General features: G+C 41.8%; 1 protein-coding gene across 10 annotated transcripts; it reads left to right on the top strand.

The window, feature by feature from the left end:
- Positions 1 to 2,321: 2,321 nt before the first annotated feature.
- On the top strand, positions 2,322 to 21,449 carry ikzf1 (IKAROS family zinc finger 1 (Ikaros)). 10 transcript variants are annotated; one of them, XM_050071494.1, is made up of 9 exons: positions 2,322 to 2,908; positions 7,374 to 7,427; positions 7,601 to 7,714; positions 9,877 to 9,951; positions 14,950 to 15,219; positions 16,791 to 16,958; positions 18,555 to 18,680; positions 19,178 to 19,309; positions 19,846 to 21,449. In XM_050071494.1, the coding sequence occupies exons 1-9, from the start codon at positions 2,575 to 2,577 to the stop codon at positions 20,547 to 20,549; spliced, it is 1,977 nt and encodes a 658-aa protein (XP_049927451.1). In that variant the 5' UTR covers positions 2,322 to 2,574; the 3' UTR covers positions 20,550 to 21,449. The 10 variants fall into 10 exon arrangements, with proteins under 10 accessions (XP_049927451.1, XP_049927450.1, XP_049927454.1 ...); XM_050071493.1 differs by having other exon boundaries at positions 2,330 to 2,908; positions 19,175 to 19,309; XM_050071497.1 differs by lacking the exon at positions 19,178 to 19,309 and having other exon boundaries at positions 2,334 to 2,908.
- The last annotated feature ends 349 nt before the right edge of the window (positions 21,450 to 21,798 follow it).

A 21,798-nucleotide genomic window follows, 5' to 3' on the forward strand; every position in this document is an offset into this window, starting at 1 on the left:
CTTCTCAAAGCAATCATAACTCTATTTGCTAAAAGCGCCCTCCTCCTCCTCCTCCTCCTCCTCCTCCTCCTCCTCCTCAGATTTTCCAGCCTGTGGTCTGCATCTCATCACTGGCTCCTTTTCAAAACAGGCTCACAAACATCATGATTGATTCAGCCACTATCCTCCTGGATCTCTCAATGCCTGCCTGGGCTGGAGATTAATTTCCTTTTCCTCATCTTAATTTTTACTCATCGCCGCTCCATAAAAAGGCTAAATGTCAAGCATGCCTGACTCCTTCTAGTGACACGTCTATTCCAGCAGATAATTACCATAAGGAAATAGATGCTTTAGTGTGCAGAGGGGAATTTAATTTACTCTGACATCCTCACAGCATAATGCATTCCTAAAGAAAGAGAGTTTTTCAGTTTGCAATTGACTTTTTAGATAAATTGGACTATTTAATGTGATTATCAGTCTTGAACGCCTTTGACTTATTAAGGTGTTGAAACCAATTAAGGGTTACATGCTGCTCGTGCTTCCAAATGTGAAACAGTGAATACTGCTTAAAGATCCATGAAATAAGAACCAGCCAAAGCCTATTGTTCGGTAGTCGACCGGCTACATTGCCTGATGATGTTTTGAGACTTGCCAGGTAATGATATTAATTACGGCAACATGGTTTGCTGCAGGTTGTGGATTAACCTAAAGGAGCAGAAGGTTATGTTTAGTTTGATGTGCAGCTGTAGATTAAAGCCCCTAAGTGTAGTAAAACCTAAAAGGCTGTAGAATTAAGTAATCTTCTAAAACCTTGAAACCCTCTGCAGAAATCTTTTTTGTAGAAGTCAGACGTTAGGATGATCAGCAACTCAGCCTGTGGTGAGTATTGATCCCACTACTGCAGTAACTTCTCTAAAACCTTGACTGAATCATTGTCCTCACAGCGTTTTGCCTGTCTGACCTATAGTGAGCAAAGCTGCTGTGTCACTGGGACGGGACAGTATCTCTGGGGACATGGAAGACCACAGTCACGATTGGACACCTCTGCGTTCGTTGATAGCACTGAGTCACATTTCAGTCCCAGCATTCCCTCTTGTGTGGCCTCAGTAGTCGCTCATCCTGCAGCTTTTCCACACCTGCGTACATCCAAACCCTTCAGCTTCTGACCTGACAGAGAAAGCAGCACCGGCGTGAGACTTTGAGGAAGTCAGCGAGCATTGCTGCAATCCGTAATATGGCCGTGAAGACACAGCAGGCCGCAGTTCTCTCCTGCCCAAAGTTCCTCCTTTTGCAACCAACTGCCTGAATGTTGTGCTTCTTAGGAGATAAGGGCAGCCTCCCACGAAAGGTGACTCAGCAATCCAGCACACACAGGCTCTCCTGAGATAAGGGAGCTCTGTGGGGCCTGGGGACAGTGGGATACAGGGATAAGAAGAGAAAACAGAGTATAACCACTACTTACTCTGGAAAACTGAGCATAACCTCTAGTAAATTAATCAGCAGCGAGTACAGCTCTGGAGGGGAAAACTATTTTAATAGCATAAACTTTGAGTACATCAGTAAATTGAAATACAGTAATTACAGCAGATATACTCCACCAAGTATTCATATGAGATAATAATGACAGGACATATCTGAAAATGAGAGGTGAGTTACTTTAGACAATCCAGAGGTTTATTATTGAGGTGTCATTATTTATTTATAATTTCTATCAATATTAATCCACAATTTATATCTCTCTTAATGATGTCAGACAGTATATAGGCACCCATCACTCTGTGGCTTTAACTAAATGACTGTGCAGGAGAGTGACACTGAAGATTGGAAATTAAACATCTTAAAAGGCCTGTCCATATATGTTATCTTCATACTATCAGCATGAATGATGGCAGAATGGAGGGAGAGGACGTGTTGCGCCCAATCCAGTCATATGAGCTGCAGACAGCAGGCGTTTACCAATTTACATACAATGTTTTGTATCTCAGTTTAAAGTCACTGAATTTTTGCAGCAAACTTCTTATGCTGAAGTTAGAGCAAGTCTCACAGAGCTCATATTGATGGAAGCATCTGAAACTGAAATATCTCTGCTGGGTCTGGACTCAGAGCCAGTGACCGTGTTGGTTTGTAGACTCAGGAACACAAAACCAGAGGGAAAACCACATTTCAGTGACTATAACGCATATCTGTATCTTGATCTTCTGCAGGACTGAGCCAGTAAGTCAGCGAAGATGCACTCAGTGGACATGCATCTTCAAACAGAGAGAAACAAAGAGGAAAATGCTGTAAAAAAGAAGCAATGTGCAGAGGTTCTGACATGATCCAGATTCAGGACACTTGCTGATGTGATGAGGCAGGACAGAAGCTTTGACACTGAGGGGACCATTGCTGGGGAGAATAAGCAAAGTCAAACGGATGAAACATTAAAGAGAAAAAACTCATTATATGGGAAAGGAAACAGTTGTGTTAATTTCATGGACTGCTTCAGCGTGCCAGAACAGGTGACAGAAGGGGAGCTGTCCAATATGCAAGTAAGGAGCCCCCACCCCACCCCAGCCCGTCAGCTTCCTCGGTGAGAATGAAATAAATAAACAATGAATGGTCCACTCTCCTCGCGCGCCTCATCCCATCTCATGCATGGCTGCCAGTAATGGTCTACTGGGTGTCAGCTTTTATTGGCACGGCACAAAGCAAGTGCCAAGGGCTCCGAGGCTCGACTCCCCGCTGCAGACTCGGCCTGTGGATAAAAGCGAGCAAAATGCCCCAGTCGAGCTCAGAGACATAGTCATGTTGGGCTGGAACGAGGAAGTGCAGTGGAGAGGGGAGGGACTCAGGGCGCAGCTCCATGGGGCCGCCGCGGCGCTGCGACCTTCTGCACATGGAGCCGGGGAGAGTTGGAAGAACTTCATACTGCAAACTCAAGGAATAGCAGGTAAAGTGACTTCCACCGCGCTTTTTTTAGCTCCACACTCGTCTCAAAGGCTAGATCAACACCTCTAAACTGAGCTGGTTTCTTCTCAAGTTCTGTAGGAGAGATTTTACACCTGACTGGGAAAGAGACTCCTTTAGTTTCGGTGCAGGTGCGCCGCAGCATCAGATCCCGTTTGGTGCGCGTAATTCTCCGCTGGTACAGAGCATGTAACGGATTATCAAAAAGACTACCTTTAAGTTTAAATACAGAAAAATAAAGTCAGGTTTCCGCGTCATTTGGTAATAAACAGACAGTAATTTAACGGAAGTAGTGGAATGTTCCCCATTTTTCCTGTGTCTTTTTCTTTTGGGAACATATGGATAAATTATTTCACAATCACTTTAAATTATATACAAAATACCAGTCTAATTTCTAAGATTTTCCTCTAATTACCTCCGCATTTTGGTGTTATTTTAACCTGTTTATTATGTTATTACACTCCTGTTATAGCACCTGTTGCAACAGATGTGCGCGCTCAGTAAACTTCACATCGTCCCTCTGTCTCTGAAGTTTCATAAAATATTGAAGCACACATTTTCAGATAAAAACAACAACTTTTCATTAAGACGGAAATTTTGTCGAGGACCAAAAAACATAGGTGTGAATATTTCAGCGCTGCTCAAACAGGAAATCAATACGCACAGACTAACGCTTACCTTCTCTTTCGTATGAATTAATAATCGATAAATGTGTTAATTTCTCATACCGTTAAGCTTTGTATTCACCGGCTCGAAACACAGTCGTTAAACGTCTGTGTGAAGGAAAGAAAAAAACACACACATAGGCCTATGTAGGCAGGACTGATGAAACTTTTTTACACTGCTGACACTGAGGTAGAAAGTAGTTCATCAACGCCCAGGCAGAAAAACAGAAAGAATCTCTCTCTGACTGTTGAGGAAATACAGTGTTTCATCTTTATAACACGTTGCAAAACCTAAAGTTCCTCGTTGCTGAAGTTGAGCCTCTGCAAAAATATTTTAAGCCCCATTTGCTTTTGATTAAATTAAGATTTAATGTAACTTCATATTTGTGTCTTTAAAGTGGCGCCTGTTTGATGTAAAGCACTGAGTCAATGAATTCAGTTTTAAACTGTGAGAGAGCATCTCCATTTTATAATATGTATTTTAAGCAAGCATGAATGCTTTTGAAGTTTGCTTTCAGGTAAAATGTTATTTTTCTATGAGTTTGAAACATTTAAGGGAATTTAATAATTCTGAAAATCCACTCAAATCACACTTAGATGCAAATATTCAACAAAAACTAACACTTGGCAAAAGTAGTAGACAAATTAGTTTGATTTCAGATCAATTTAAAACTTGGGAAGGAACCCCAGTACCTGCACAAATAGGACTTTTTCATATCTCAGTTGGAAAGAGAAGTGCTGAAAGTGCTGCAAATCTGTCTGCAGATACATCATCTTTCTTGTCAGTAGAAACAGAAGTAGGAGGAGGAGGATGAGGAGGAGGGGGGCAGAGGAAGGCAGACAGTTATTAAAATGATTGTACTGTCTGAATAGCAGAGTAGTGAAGTGTGTCAGATGCAAATGAAGGAAACTTCTCTTCAGCGCACCTTTACTCTCCCCTCACCCCCTCGATAGGCTCCCAGAACACATCCGCTAACACTATCTACCCACTTACACCCATTACGTTTCATGAATTACTGAATCTCCATGTGCATATGAACAAAGGTGACCGTGCAACCACATTGCTTGGCATCTCTAATCCTAATGGCTGATAAGAAAGCGCCAACAGCTTCATCACTTCTCATGAAAACCCATGGGCGTGAAAATTATTAATTCAGAAATTTTCATTAATTGTCAGTAAGACTGTTTAGTAACTGTCTGAGGTGGAAACTTCCAGTAGAGTGTGTGAGAATAAATAGAATTATGATTCATATTGTTTGAGCATGTAATCAGAGTGGAGTCAACAGTAGCGTGCGATGACACAGGATTCATATAGTGATGATATATTATATAGTGATGTATTTAAATGCTATAACACGTTTTATTGCAGCCAAAAATGTAATTGTCATAAGCAGAAACATATAAAAATATTTTACATAAAATCCCCTTTGCCTTAAAACCCACAGTATTTTTTATTTATTTAAATGTAAAATCATTTTAGAAATGTGTGCCATCATGTTAAAAAAATATTTTAAAAAAATAATTTAATTAATTCTTGATGACATGAACTTAATTCTAACTGAACGCTCAAGTAACTTTTTTTATAACATTGTTTTCCATTTCTTTACTTGAGTGTTGCTTTATATATTTCAGTATTTACTGTTGATCTTAAATGTGTATTGTGTACGCTCATTTAAACACCAGTTTCTAAGCCTCCTCCTGGGTATCCAAAGTTTGCTGGTGTGGTCCACAGTATCTGTTAACGGTTTCATTGTTTCTCATCTCCACCCTGCTCCCTGGTGTAGCTTTTGCACCTCACTATGAGCAGACGCCTCTAAACCCCCCCACCCCCACCAGCTACCAAACACACACACATGCACACAAACACACACGCACAGGAGGAGGACCGAGAATTCTGTCAACCCACAAGCCTCTTCCTGCCTCTCCTCACTTGACGTACTCAGACCAAAACTTTTCCAGTCCCCCTGCGCTACTTGTAGCACAAGCCTTTTCTGTGACTTCCATTTCACTGGTTGAAAGATTCCACCTGCCCCCAGTTCATTTACACTCACACGCAATCCTCCAGGTTACCAGCCAGGACATGAGCAGAAAGGAGTAAAAGTCTTGCTGTATTGATAATTTCAGTTTGATTTGATTAAATAATGAGAAAAAGTTATGACTGGTTGGTTAGATGTAAACATTTTAGTTGTGCAGCACCTGCTCTTATCAAAAAGTATGTTTCCAAAGTAGGACTTTAAACTTTGGGAAAGGAAAATGAAGGCACATTATCTAAATTACAACTAAAAACAATATGAGAAAATAGTAACAAGAGTGTTTGCAACACAGAAAATGTAAACAGCATTAAAATAGTATCACAAAATAGCTACTTCCTGAATATTCTACGTGCACCTTACTTTCCACATGCCTACGCAAGTGGGTTGTGGCTGAATGTAGGAACTCTCTGACTTTTTTATTTCTGCCGAGGCCCCCCTCGCCAACACATCCGTGTTTCCCCTCGCACCATCTGCCCAGAAAAAAAGGGCACATGAGAATATACCCCCCTCTGCCCCCGACCTCCAAACTCCAGATGCTGAAGAAGTGCGCTGCAGAGTCGTAGCTCAGCAGAGTAACACGCAACACCCCTGTGTTGTGCTGAACAAATCTTCTGCACCAGTGACCTTTGCCCCCTTCCTCCTCCTCTCACACTTGCATCCTGGGCGTCTGCAGGCCGCTGAGCTCCTGACTTGACTCCGCAGAATATTGTGCATTGCGACAGAGAGGCCCGGTCGCTTCCCACTATTTGTTCCAAATGTGTGGAGCCATCTGTCAGTAAAACAGGAAGGCCTAGGTTCCCCTTCTCCCTTGGGCTCGTTTCGCTATTTTCGGGAGCTTCACTTCTCCCTGAGTGGCTGCTTGGACTGGGCAGCGGCCCCACCAAGGGCTTCTTGAAGTGGCGGAGCTGGGGCTGAGGCTGTCGGGCCCATCTGCTGCAGGCTTGAGGGCCATCCATTATTAATGGGGCCACGAGCACTGGTGACTCCTCAGATATTCAGCCCTGGCCGGAGGATCGCTTCTAAAAAAATTCATAAATAAAGAGAACTTCTCTGTCCTTTGGCCTGCTTTTCTGTCTCTTTTCTTTTCTCTGCACCTTCCTGTTGTATTTGCTGTTCTGACTTCTTGCCCTCCCATTGCTATCTACGTCTCTGCCTCTATATCTATCTCGCCGCTCTTCTGTCTTCTTCTTCTTCTCTCTCTTGCTCTCCCTATCTGTCCTCCCCTCTCTTTGTTTCTGATTGTGGCTTGCATGCGTCTGTGCCCAGGCCGCGGGCTCAGCGATGCATGCTCAGTAAATTAGAGAGAACACGAGCGCCGATCAGCTGGGAACGGCAAACACCCGCATCCTCGTGACCTGGGGCCAGTTAATTTTCTGCTTAATTTTGCGGCAGTCAGTTTGCATTTTTGGATGATTACGTGGCAGGAAATTAACAATAAATAACAAATGTGGTCTGAAAGCCCATTCCCGGCAACCCCGCACTACCAGCGGGCCCCATCAGCCAGAGCCAAGCCACTCTCCGAGCTCAGTCTCTCTGTCAGACTTGTAATGAAAATGTCTGTAATTCTTTGTAATGTAATGTGGAGGACAGTGGTGTGTCTGCGGCAGTGACAAGAGTGATCTCACTGAGGTGACAAAGTCACGCCGAGAAGTACACCCTTTACTCCACTCTGGCTTTTTATAATGTTGTTTCCTCAGCCTGCACTTGATTAAACTTACACACATCTACATCTCCATCTCTCTCCCATTAGAGTACTTGCACCGCATGGAGACAGAGGAGGCCCAGGAAATGGCCCAGATGCCAGGTAAAAGACTACCTACTGCATGATTGAGCTGTAGAGTGCAGAAAGTAGATACAATAGGCCCCAACAAACAAGCTCTTACACCACGCAGAGGTAATTTTGCTTCTCCTGAATGAAACACGTCGAGAGGCTGTGTGGTGAGTGATGGGTGTTTGCTTATGTGTGTGTCTCCCCAGGCAGGGACAGCCCCCCTGCCAACGAAGCATCCGAGGAGGCAGAGGAGCCCATGGCCGTCCCTGAGGACCTGTCAGCCGGCTCCACCCACCAGCAGAACAACAGAGCGGACAAAGGTATGAGGCAACATCTCACTAAACGCACCCACAGCCAGTCAGAACATCACTGATGCTTGTGTAAATTAAGACGAAATTCCTCTCAGTGTGTGATTGCTACGTTAAGTTGAGTGTACCCAGGAAGCAGCAATCAAAATGAGTCAACCCCACTGCTTTCCCAGCAGTGATGTATTCATTCCCAGAGCATCCAAATCAGAGTTAAATGGTTAAATGAAAGTAATGTCAGTATCAAAAGCATAACACACATATATGTATAAAAAAGCATAAAATGTTTTTATAACTTAATCCCATGCACATCCAGTGGGAGATATTTGCCGTTTCAAATCCCTTGGAAAAATTAATTTAAAGCTGCAAAGAGACACATTTAGGTCATTGGCAGAAAAAAGGTAAAAAAAAAATCCCTTTGATCCATGGCATGTCATTAATAAGCTGAATCTTAAGGAATAGCTAATGTGGCCTTGATTTGAGTTTGTGAACATCAAGCCAGGGAATATCATGGTGAAAATAAGGATGAAGCATGCTAGGGGGATTCACATCGGTGGCGTATATTTATCTCACGTCTCCTAATGTGGGTGGTTTGTGGGAGAAAAAAAAAAAAAAAACAGGAAGGTGTAATCATCATCAGTCATTAAAAGCTAATCGGTTTTACATGACAGCAAGATGAATCAGACATAAAATACAGTTTACATAGCATAAATAATACAGGTCTTATTTTTGCTTATCAGAATTATTGTTTAATTATAAAATTAAAAGCTTGGTAAAACTTCTAAGCACATTAATATGTCCAGGGAATGACCAAAATATTAGCAGGTTTCAAGATGCACTCAGATGAGGTGAATCCGGTGTTATTTATTGAATTGATTTATACATTTTTACTAATTCGAAAAATAGGAGATACAGAGAATATAGGCATAAAGAATCAGACAAGTTTTAGGAAAATTCTCACAGTTAAAGATGTGAATTGTGAAAAAAAGGTGCAGTTCATGATCACAAATATAACGTGGGTTGTGTATTTTGTTTTAATCTTGACAAATAAAACCAAGCACGACGGCTGACCATCCCATCGGTGTTTTTCCACTTATCCAGATGGCGGTAACGATTAGCAGCACACAGTCAAAAATAAAATGCGAGAGGAAACTGAAATAGGATGTGTAAGAGTTTCCTAAGAAGAACTTGCCATCAGACAGTTTCAACACTCCTGGAGATAAAGAGTTCAGGAACAGGGCCAAGCTCAGAGAGATCAGCGCATCACTACACCGCATAGGTCACACACCTGCGATCACACACACACACGCTTACTCACAAAGGCTCTCTATTTTACTTTACAACTGTTGAGCTGGAAGGTGTCGAGCTCAGCGTTAAAAGGAACACTTCTGAACAAATCGAGGGCAAAAATTAAAACATGTCAAATTGAGGTAGGAAGTGTTTCAACTATGTTTTATACGAGTGTGTACATCTCATCTGAGCTGACTGATAGATGTTGGTATAATCAGTAAAAAAAGGGGCAGAAAGAATTTAAATATCTGATTTTCAGCAGCGTCGTGTAAAGACAGCAGAGCTGGCGGCGTGTGTGTATGACCTTATATACTATAAGTGAGTTTCTGTTCATTCCTTGTAACGGCACAATCACCTCGTATGAGTGTGTGTACACATGTCTATATAGGGACAGAGAGAAAGAAGGGAAGTGCAAGTATCTGGTACATCTATGCATGGCTGCCTCAGTGATAAAAGCCCAAATGAGTTATAATTATCACCCAGGATCATGTGCTGCTCAGTTCTCTATAGTGAAAAAAAGGTGAAAAGCAGGGGGACTATATGTGGGACACAGGACCTCAAAGTATCGAAAGCTCAGAAACCTCAAAACCCAGGTTGTTTCCTGTTGCAAATAAGTCTTCACAGCCTGGGATTGTCACATTCACAACGCTGCAATCCACATGTATGTGACTCCGAGCATGAGGGAGGTTTATAGGTCAAAGTGAACCGTGTTTGTCGTCCATATCAGTGTGTTTAGTAAACTGTCACAAACATGCAAACTAAATTAATTGAGTTATCTTGTGTGGATTGAAGTGAATATTTACATGGAGGCATATTTGGTTTTAGTCACAAGGCGACAAGATGAACTTCTCAACATCCCAGTGACATGATTTCTCTTTCACTTTCAGTGATTCAGAAGGAGCCTTTGCTTTTTCATGAGACAAAGAGGGAGACTGAGCTGTCTAGTTCCCGAAAACATGGAGGCGAGTTTTTGAAAAAGAGTGTGAGGGGAAAGGCAGTCTGTTTTTGGTGTTCCCGCAAGTCGTGTTCAGAGTGTTACTGGCGTGGTTTAACACATGTGGTTCCACTAGTTTGCACACAGTTATTTTCAGGCAGTGAGAGCAGCACAAGTCAGTAACAGGAACCTCCAGTGGACTCCCTGTGTTTCCACGCTGCTCAGCTAACACACTTACTAACTTGCTCCTGCTATCAAAGCCTGTCAACATAGTTTTATTATTATTTTTTTCTTTTTATGCCAAAAATTGCCTCTTTTACTTGTGCTACAGCATTTTTATATTTGTTAGTTGCTTCTTTCTGTATTTATCATTGTTTGATTCTCTGCTTCAGTGTGTGTTACCTCTTTATCTGTGATCAGAGGATTAGAGTCACATCAGGTTATAACCATTTTATTGCGACCTGTTTTGTTTGTCTGACCCTTGCTTCCCAAAACGACCAAATCAGGATGTGTGACCGTGACAAACGAGATAAAAAGTAAAAAGCCTTCTTCCTATTCCAAATTCAGTCACAACTTCCCCATATCCATGAGAAGTGGGTGGCAGCCCAGTGTTCATGGTTCCCTTCTGTCTGCTTTAGCTCGCTGATAACCTGAGAGCCTCGTTGGTGTTGATGTCTCAGGAACTGACAACAACACATACACAAAGGTTTTTTAGTGCATAGTTCCAGCAATTATGAAATAAGTGACTAACAAAATGTGTTGTGTGGAGTATACATCTTTTTTATATTTAAGAGTTATTCCTGAATCAGTGGCGACATTTCTGTGTGCAGAGAAATGCATCTCCTGCCAATAGTATGATCAAGCCTTTTTATTATTACATCATTTTACAACTCCCTGTTGACATTACTTAAGTACTTAAGTTACCCAGAAAGTTGTGACAACCACAGGTTATGTGGTGTAGCTGCTCATAGTTTTGCTTTCAAGCTCTGTGATATGCAAATGAGATGAACCTGATCAGTTGCCCCAAAAAAATCCCCCCATTAATTTTCTCTGACACTTACGTAACCATTAAAGTGCTTACATGCGTGACTGAAAAACCTCAGTGGTTCAAGTGCGAAAATCATACACATGGATTGTAACATGTGCAACTTAAAGTCTTTAGAAAGATGGCTCCGGCTGCTTAGTGCAGGTTGTTATTCAAAACCAGGGGTGTTTGCACCTCGGGGAGAACTTCTGCTGTTGCATGGAGGAATGTAGGAGGACTGCGGTGGAGCTTAAGTAATTTGAACTAATAGAAATGAATACATTCTTATATTGAGTCACCTGAACAGCACTTGTTGAGGGTGTGTGTAGAGTAGTAGTAGTAGTGTAGTGAGCGAGCAGAGAAGTCGAAACAGTTAGCTGTAATGGATAAACAGCTGAAACAGTTTGGTTAAAGTGATGGATAAATTATTAAAAGGACAGGTCAGATCTTTTGAAGTGGGGTGTATGAAGTACCAAAGTCAGTGGATTACCTTAGTAAATGGCAGCAGCCCCCAGTTTGGAATTAAACAGGCGGGAATACCGACTCAGAGGCTAAGCAATGTAAGCAATATATTCACTGCTTTACCTTGCTGCGGGAAAGCTCTTTCCAATGGGGAAGCCGTTAACAGCTTTAGTTCCCCATCAATGCTCTTGTAAAACCTACCAGACTCCATTAACAAAAACAGTAATTTAACATTGCTGAACAAAGGAGCTGCTGTTCTACCACTGCCATGATCAGTTAGTTTTTTTGTGTCATGCGTGACTCTGGGTGAATCTGAACTAACTCTTTTTAATTCACACAATACCACAAACTAACCAATAGAAGCAGTCGTCCTGTAGCACCTGTGTGCAAAGATGTTAAATTACCATTTTTCTCAATGGAGTCTGGCTTTGAAAAGAGCAATATAACGGCTTCAGTTCCCCGTCAGAAATGACAGCTATGAAAAATTGACAGCTACGTTAAGTTGTGAAAATATTCTAAATATAGCATGCAATTAAACTGACGTTGACTAAAACACATTTTACTGCTGCCCCCCTCTATAGCAGTACATTACTTAGCTTCCATGTTGACACTGCCTGCTGCTCTGAAGGGGGGGCATGTCACCCGCCTTCTACTGAAGGTAATACACTGACTATAAATAAGTGCCTCATACAGCCCCACATAAAAAAGTCTGAACGATACCTTTAAAATCTTAAAGTAATGGATGAATTATTGCAACATATAGCTCAAAGAAGCTGTATGTGACATTTAGAGCATTATGTTGCAGCAAACCACCATTTGCTATGTAAGGATATAGCAGAGTAATGGCGTCTCGAGCAGATAATTAAGTCATGCTACCTCTGTGTGTGTTGTAATACAAGCTTCTCCTGTCTTTGTTTCGTTATCCGGTTCGGCTGCGCGTGCATGTTAGTGCATGTGAGTCCATGTGTGTCCATGTGTGTGTATTCCATCGGCTAGCTGATCCGCGCCACTCTGCACTGCGCTCATGCGGCGGTTGGCACTGACAATGCCACCCCAACCCACAGCGTTGAGAGCCGTGTATAGGCAATCCCGGCCAAGACTGAATCATAGATATGCTCTGAGTGTCACATACAGCTCCTTTTAACTAATGGATAAATTATTAAAAGCGAAAGGTAATAGATAGTTGAAATTAAGGCAAAATCAGTTTTGTTTGTTAATAGTAATGGGGGAATGGTTAAAATGAAATAATGGTGTAGAAGAAGGGAATTAGAGTTTATCAGACAGGGACGTGGATGTACACCTGTTGAGAACCACTGTCTAAAGTTAAATCTATTACAGCATATGAAACCAGTGAACTCCTAAGTGAAACTAAAAGCATCATGCCAGTAACAGTATCAGAGTTTTGTGCTAACAAATAGCAAGGGTCGTTGCATAAGAGTCACATTTTGGACACACGTGTAGTATGTTTGGTAACTGGTTCATACACAGTTTTGTGCCATAACTCGTCATCAGCGTCCGCAGTTTAATAGAACTTAATCACCATTTTGTTTTGATGAACAGTGAAGCCTTTCCTTCCCTTTGCGTGCTCGGCTGGTGTTTCTCTTATCTCATCTACTCAGCAAAAGGACAAGTGTGTCCAAAAAATTTCAACAGTCGACCAGATAAGGAGATTGTTTGTCATGCAACAGTGAATTTAAAAAAAAGTGGTGTGAAGATGGACGATTGGATTATGAAACTTTGATCGGAAAAGTGATCATTAATGTCTCACAATCCTACGCTGTCAGTTCTCAAATTTCACACCACCTCCCGCTCTCTATGGGAAACTTTGTGTGCATTAGGGGATATATGTTCCCGCAGTGGCTCTCGGTGAAAACAAGACTGAAAAAAAAAAAAAACATGTTTCAGTTACAGGCTGTTTTACAATTCCTTTCCCGTGCTTCCCTTTCTGTCACTTCTCCATAATTCTTGGTATTTCAGTTAGACAGGCCCTCTTTCTGAAGCTTCCCCTTTTCCATAGATTCCTATATTTCATGATTTCCACTTCTTCCTCTTCAGTTGTACAAACAGAGGTAGAGGCATGGGGAAATCAGGCTGCCACTGTGACATGCAAACCACAGTTTGGTAGCTGTGGGACTTGCAAGATCTGTCAGTTCTCTTAAACGTTTCTAAAGTTCTCTGCCAGGAAAAGAGGGAGAGCTGGTCGTTCAGCACAGAGGGCACTTCTCTTTTCTAATCACTCTGGGAACACCAGCCATCAAGTAGAAATTTTAGTGTAGTTCAAATAATCGTCACCAATCATGCAGTATTTACTTTCTGTACACAGATCAAGACTCCTCTAAATAGTAAAAAGGCCAAGTGTGTCTTGTGTGTGCCTGTGTGTGCTCATCTCACTTTGTTGCTTTGATAGACACCGCTGTCGTCCCTAGTTTCACACTGCTTCCTGTGTCTCTGTTTCCTGTTTATCTTGCTGTCATTTGTTTCACCAAAGTGTGATGGTGTGAGATGATCTGTGTGTTTCTTCATCACCGGCATTCTCAAACAGTACACACGCTACCCACCAGTGTATCCTTATGAAATATTCTATGCTGCTTGAAAATAAACGAGCAGTGTAGTCTACAGTTTAGACGAGAAGGCTGTGGGTCGATCTTATCTGGTGTTTGTTGAGTTCTCTCAGACTGAATTCACAAAAACGGCTGAAGTAAGAGGGGAAGTTTTGATGCAGTCCTGGTCAAATTGAAAATGCTGCATTGTGCAGTAAAGGTTTGCTATTGCAAAAGCATTGTTGCTGTAGTTAGCCTGTGTTTTAGTGCAGTAGCAGTGCTTGAACATACTGTCTGTCCCGACGGAGGACAAGGAAATGAACAGAAGCATGTTAATTACAATACCATACTGAATGTATCCAAATAAAGCCAGGCCGTATTGCAATTGTACAAGTTAAGTTTCATGGCTGTGAGTCCAACAGTTTAGCATATATTATGATGTGTCTCATTTTGAGTTAAAAAACAGAAGCATCTCACCAAAAGATAAGGAATAATTTAACAATGACAATCACTCAGGTAAATTATTTTTATAAAATCAAATAAAAACACTTAAAATTATAAGATTAAGAGCAACACTTAACAATAATTATGACAGAATACAACTGTTTTTACTTAGAATGAAGGACAGGCACTCCAAACAAAATGAAAAAGAGGCAGATCCATAAGGCAAAACAAATTCTCTTGCACTTTTATAAATGATCAGTGAGGTAAAGTGGATATAATGACCAAACATCTCTTAGAGACATTCATCCATTCAGTGAGGACAGTCAAATAGGTTCACAAAATCGCTTCACTTTCCATTTATGAAGCCTTTCAGACCAGGCAAATGCAACTTGAACGCTACATCTCAATGTTACAATAAGCAGCTCTTTCTATTCTTATGTCACAGTATCAATATCACACTGATAATTGCCCATCTTTAGTATATAACATCATGAAAGAACCAATGCTCGTATTCTAAACCGTGGCCCCCCCCTCCCCTCCCTGCCCTCTTTTCCAGCCTGTAACATTAAAGTTGAGGCTCGCAGTGATGAGGAGAATGGGCTGGCCTGTGACATGAATGGCGTGGAGGAGGAGGAGTGCGCGGAAGACTTGCGCGTGATCGATGCCTCTGGGGCCAAGGTGAACGGCTCACAACCGAGCCCCGAAGCCAAGGCCTTCTCTTCGGCCGGCGGTATCCGGCTGCCCAACGGGAAGCTCAAGTGCGATATCTGTGGGATAGTTTGCATTGGCCCCAATGTGTTGATGGTGCACAAGCGAAGCCACACTGGTAAGCCACCTGCAATACTTCTTGCCCTTCCTTTGCACCCATGTTCACTGTTAGTATGAGAGGATGAATGGGGGGGTAGAAAGGTGTCTACTGTGGCTCCCGCCAATGTTCAGAGCATTACTTTAGACTTTAAATGGCAAAAATGAAGCTCAGAGTAGTTGTCTCCCACTAACACAAGCAGTATCACAGTGTATATACTGACGCTTTGTGTCTTCTTTGCCTGCACACAAACATTAGTGATGGATAAACTGAAAAGCCTGCTCTTACACTCAGTACTTGTTATAATGGCATCCTTGCATTTAGCTGTATGCATGTAAACCTTCCTATCGTGCGTGAAATAGACTTTGAGCACATCATTAGTATTCATTATTGTTCATCTAAATGACTCTGAATTACCACATGACAAGCAACATTAACTGATCAAATTATTGTGCGATAAAGCAGCAGAGACTAACTTGGTCCGAAAAAACATGCCCTCAGTAGAGAAACAGGATATCTGCGGCAATTAAATGGGATCTCTATGAAGTGACAATTATCTGGCTATTAAAAGTTTTTCAAATTTCAAAATTGATATTCTATTGTAATGAAGCCAAACCAGTGGTGGGGAACATTTTTGAAAAAGGCACTTAACTGTCAAGCTTTAGAAACTAATGAAACTCAAAATGGAAGAAAGGAACACTAGACTAATGTAAATGCAAAAGAAAGTACAATAAAAGATATAATGAAGTGCCTCCTATTTAAATAGAAAATATTCTGTGGTGAGTCTTTGCTCCTGAAATGCATTTTTAATGAATTTCCTTTTTTATATATTTTTGCTGCTTCACTGGTGACTCTTATTTTATGGGGGGCCTTTGAAAAAAAAAAGGCATATTAAAACGTTCTCACAGAATGCCACAACACTCGGAGAGGCTGGATATTGGTTTATTCCAGAAGCGCTGATCAGGAAGACTGGCTCTCAACACAAAGTGTTTCCTTCGCTTTATTCAAATGAGGCTGAATTTGCATTGTGATGTGCCGCTCTTATTTTAGAGACGAAGAAGAGGAAAAAATGAGATTTTCAGATCAAATTGACCTAGGCAATGGTGCATTACGGAACTGGCAGGCTGAGTCTGAAAGGCTCTTGTTCGATCAGAGCGCCAGAAGTCGGTGGGGCAGGGGGAGCATGGAGAGATGGAGTGTCACTCTGCTGTGAAACCCTCCCACAGGCTGCTGGATTGCTCTCTGCCCCGGAGACGCTCCATCATCCGGCTTGTTCTGGCGCTTGGGATGCTTGTAATGCAGTGACCCTGCGTTCCTACAGCAGCAACATGCTTTTTCATCCTCATAGAAAAGACAAAGACTTTGTGCTTTTATTGTTGTCAGTGGAGGGATTGAGCATAGTGAGGTTAGGGAGAGCAGTGCAAGAAGAAAAACATTAAAAATTATGCACTGCCTAGTAGGGTGTATAAAAAACATATAAAACTGGGTGCCAGTAAAACACACAAGTTTTTCTTTTTTTCTGTTGTTTTATTGTGTGTTTTTTTTATCTCCCTCTTTACAGTAACATGCATCTGTTGTGTTCTTCTCTTTAGGAGAGCGCCCTTTCCAGTGCAGCCAGTGCGGCGCCTCTTTCACCCAGAAGGGCAACCTGCTGCGTCACATCAAGCTCCATTCAGGAGAGAAACCCTTCAAGTGTCACCTGTGCAGCTACGCCTGCCGCAGGAGGGACGCCCTCACTGGTCATTTACGCACCCACTCGGGTGAGTATGGAAAAGGTCACCCACACTGAAAATTTCTGCACTCGTGGTAATTGTAGAACTGCTCTGAGGCCATGACATGCTCTGCAGTGCATACAGAGAGAGCTCAGGACTGTATAAGGGGAAGTTGACTGGGTGTAGATATGGTGTCACCTTTTTTTTTTTTGCAAATGCTTTGCAGAAGTATGTGGTAATGAAATTTTTGGGTGTAAACAGTAGACTTACAAAGACTGCTCTGAATAATTCGAAGAAACAGTTATGGGATAACCTGCACATTTACTTCTGCATAACAACTTAAGTCAGTTTACACGTTCAACTGCGTCAACCAACAACAGTGACTGAGCTTAAAGCTGGCATAATAACCACTATGATGGGTTATCCATCTGAAGCTCTTTGTAATTCTCCACAAGTTGGTATGCACAGGCACTGAATTCAATGAAAGCAAAAGGCTGCATGAATGGAAGAGTGTTGAAATCAAAAAGCTTACAGACTAGGATGGCCTAAGCTTAAAGGATAAGACTGAAATTATTTCTTTTTTTCTTTAGTTTCTTAAATTCCCATGAAAGGATGAGAACCAACAGTGTGGCAGTCTCTTAGTACTTTCCAGCTTCCCTACTATGTTTGTGACATTCAGCTCCAAGCCCAATTCATTCTTACTGAGGACAGGCTTTGAAAACATAACTCACAAATATTTAATTTCATTTCATAAAAAGGCTGAGCAGTTTCCTAAAACAGCAGGGCTCTGTAGTTACTGGCAAATATTACTCAGATTGGAGTAAATAGTATGCTGGTTATGAATTTGTCACCCAGTGAAACAGAGTGGCTCATTTATGTGTTTTCTTTAGTTTTTAGTTCATTCCACAAAAGGAAAAAGCTGTAGTAGTGGCTCATTCTCAGGGCCGAAGACAGAATTTTAGAAATACCAGAGTCATGGGTCCCCCCCAGTCCCAGACACCCATGTAAAAATTCTGACCTGACTGATACAGATACAAATATATTTCAGTAGATTAAAATACACACTATGGGTATATTATTATTTAGTTAAAAAGACCTCTTTACAAGACCAAGCTTCAGTTGTTAATCTTGTTGTCTTGAAAATAGTTAAATTTAAATCAAGTCTCCACAGGAATCAGCTCAGAAAATACCCATCATGAGTAACTTTTATTTGTAAAATGTAAACTCCCCCCAACTTGATTCCTGAATTCCCCAAAAAAAAGCACAGAGGACATGACCTCAATGACCTCACTAGCAGCTACAGTCGTGCTCAAGTGTGAACTTATCCACTTGTGAAGTTTTTCTGTGGACTTCCCAAAGATCAGCTGTCAATCAAACAGTGTAGGCGGTACTTCCAGATCTTTTCCTTGGGTTTTCTGTTTTTATAGGTGGTGCTCTTTTCTTTGTCTGACCACTGTTTATGCTAAATGCCCAGTTTGTCTTTTTATATTTATTCCATTAAAACTGGAAATGAAAAATCCATCACTTCCTGTTTTTTTCCCAGTAAAGAGTTACCAAAAAGGGCAATTAGAATAGAAGATGAACTCAACCGTACGTTGAATCATTATTGTGCTCTCATCACTGATCATATGTTATTTTCTGCAGTCGGAAAACCCCACAAGTGTGCTTACTGTGGGCGGAGTTACAAGCAGCGCAGCTCTCTCGAGGAGCACAAGGAGAGGTGTCACAACTACCTCCAGTGCATGGGGCTGCAGAACAGCATCTACACAGGTTGGTGGCTCACGAGACGCACACTTGACTTTCACCCAAATCTGATGGCCTACTTTACCCTGAGTGCAGGACCCGCTATGCATGCAACAGCAGTGTAACATGAAGCTGTTACTAAATGCTCTGACAGGTCAGGTCAAATTACTGTTATTTCCTTTTGAATATAAACTAATGCAGAAATTCTTCAGCTACTTAAAATGACTGCAGAGATAATTAAGTTGATTTAATCATATTGTCAGTGTAAAGTTCTGTACACTATAGCTATTTAAAGCACAGGTTGTTGTAAACCTCTGCACTCAAACCTAGAAACACATCCATACCTCATCTGTGAGCATGAACAAATACTATATTTATAGACCAAGTGCTTCACATGTGTCAGAATAGTCCGCTCTGTGCTCTGTGAGAAAAATACCATCAGACCAGAAAATACCAGCATGTGTTATCAGGCACTCAAATTACTTTGACTCTGAAATCTACTTTTCTGTCTTGCTTTCCAGTAGTAAAGGAAGAAAGCAACCAGAATGAGCAGAGGGAAGACTTAAGCCAGACGGGATCTGACAGAGCCTTGGTGCTAGACAGACTAGCTAATAATGTAGCTAAGCGTAAGAGCACTATGCCACAGAAGTTTGTGGGTAAGGGCTGAAATCTGCTTCCTTTGTGTAAATGCATCATCACTGCTTTTGCTGAAAAATCTGTGTAAATGCTGCACCATGACAGCTGAATAGGTGAAGCTTCAATGTGTTTTGTGTAAATTAGTTTTTCTGTGCAACCCTGGCTCTGCAGAAAGCATGCAGTGTAACAGTTAAAGTCTATTTTTCCAGCCTGATCAGGAATTGTGCTTTTAATTTGTTTAAGCACTGTTTGAGATGTTTGAATATTTACCCAGTGTTTCATCCTGTATATTAATTTTACATAAGATCATGATAATCTTCATAACAAAAGAGGGAGAAAAATAAAATATTAAAAGGCCGAGGGAAAAGCCAGTTCTAGACTAGAAATACCAAAAGGAGACCATGAGACCAGAAACTACAATAACGAGTCATTTTTAGACTCAGCTAGAGAGAGGCAGGCTTAGTATTAAAATGTGGAAATCACAGGATGTAGGTGGACGTTTAAGTGTGTCAGTGTAATAGTATAATCTTTACATTGCTGTCCCTGTCTCCCTCAGGTGACAAACGTCTCTCAGACCTCTCCTTCGACGGAGGAGCAGGTGAGCTGATCCAGCCCCACGTCATCGACCAGGCCATCAACAGCGCCATCAGCTACCTGGGGGCTGAGTCACTGCGACCTCTGGTCCAGACCTCCCCAGCCTCCTCCTCTGATGTGGGCCTCGGCTCCATGTACCCCCTCCACAAGCCGGCGCCCGAGGGTCACACGGGGTCGGGCATGTCAGCCAAAGACAGCGCAGCTGAGAACCTGCTGCTGCTCTCCAACTCCAAGTCTGCATCCAGCGAGAAGGACGGCTCGCCCAGCCACAGCGGCCAGGACTCCACAGACACCGAGAGCAACAACGAGGATCGTCCAGGCGGGGCAGCATCCGGCCTCATCTACCTGACCAACCACATCACCTCGGGGGTGAGGAACGGCGTGCTCCCTCTGGTGAAGGAGGAGCAGCAGAGGCAGTACGAGGCTATCCGAGCCAGCATTGAGATGGCCTCCGAGGGCTTCAAGGTGGTGACGACAGACGGGGAGCAGGTGAGGGCGTACCGGTGTGAACACTGCCGCGTTCTCTTCCTGGACCATGTCATGTACACCATTCACATGGGCTGCCACGGCTTCAGAGACCCCTTCGAGTGCAACCTCTGCGGTCACCGGAGTCAAGACCGATACGAGTTCTCTTCTCACATAACAAGAGGGGAGCATCGCTACTGAGCCCCACCCCCATTGGTCAGAGAGCACACACAGACAAACAGGTGAACATACGGAAAACATGCCACCACACTTACTCATGCACCTGAAACAAATGCATAGAAATACAAAATGTAAAATACACTGTTGATGTCTGAAAGATGTGTTTTTTATACAAAGTATGCATGTTTGTTAAACACAAATAAATGTACAACTATTAAAAAAAAACATTTATTTTCCTTTCCATGCTCAAAAGGAAGAGTAGTTCATCTGTCTTTTTTTAAAGGAACGAAATAATGTTCAGTGAAGACAACACAGCAGAGTTACTGTGCCACATCCTACATAGGTTTTAAATTATGTATTTACAGTTGCCATGTGTATAAAATGTATAAACGTGTCTTTTCTTTTGGAAAACCAGGCAGCAATAGAAAAGATTTCCATCTTCACTGAAGTGTCTGAAATGTCAATAAAAGATTCCATTCTGCGGTTGTTTTCAGTGCCAGAAAACCACTTTAATATTAGATACAATCAATAAAAAACAATCGATGTAGATAACCCCACATTTCCTCCCAAAAGTTTCAACCTGTTCTTGTATTTGTAACAACCTACATATTATTTATATCACATATACACGCCTGTCTGTTTTTGTATTTATTACAGTGATCGATGTTTGTCTGTAGAGTAGTTAACAAAAGCTGCATCTTTCTGTCCAACTGTACGAAACGTGTTAGAGGTGAAAACATGACCGCTGCTGGAATTTATTTTTTTCATTTTATCCGAAGAAAATGTTATCCTGGCCTTTTGTTTTGTACCTGATGGCTAAGAATTGATACACATACAAAATGAAAATGAGCCGTTTGAGGTTTGAAGGAGCTTTATGCTTGCAAAAATATCAATAAAGGATATTTTATATATGCACAAAGAGTGGGGAAGTGTTTTGTTTTTATTGAATGCGTGTAGTAATAAGGAGACAGCTGAATTTATAGTTGGCTCACGGACCTGCAGCTACATGGGATCATCTGTATATATTCATATGTATGTTTTTAATAGGATATTTTTTTCGTTACTGGGCTATATGATCCACGTGTCAAAGAATATGGAAATGTCCACATTAAATTGAAAATGATTCCTGGAGTTCATGAAAAGTTTTGCAGAGTTTCACCTTCTTTAGAAATATGGAGATTTCATTTCACTCTCGAACCTTCTGAAATAATTACTTTTAGATGTCATTCAAGATGCTACTCACTCCTACCTGTCAGGGAAGAGCCAAGAA

The sequence above is a fragment of the Epinephelus moara genome, chromosome 19 (genome assembly GCF_006386435.1).
Source record: "Epinephelus moara isolate mb chromosome 19, YSFRI_EMoa_1.0, whole genome shotgun sequence".
NCBI lineage: Eukaryota > Metazoa > Chordata > Actinopteri > Perciformes > Serranidae > Epinephelus > Epinephelus moara.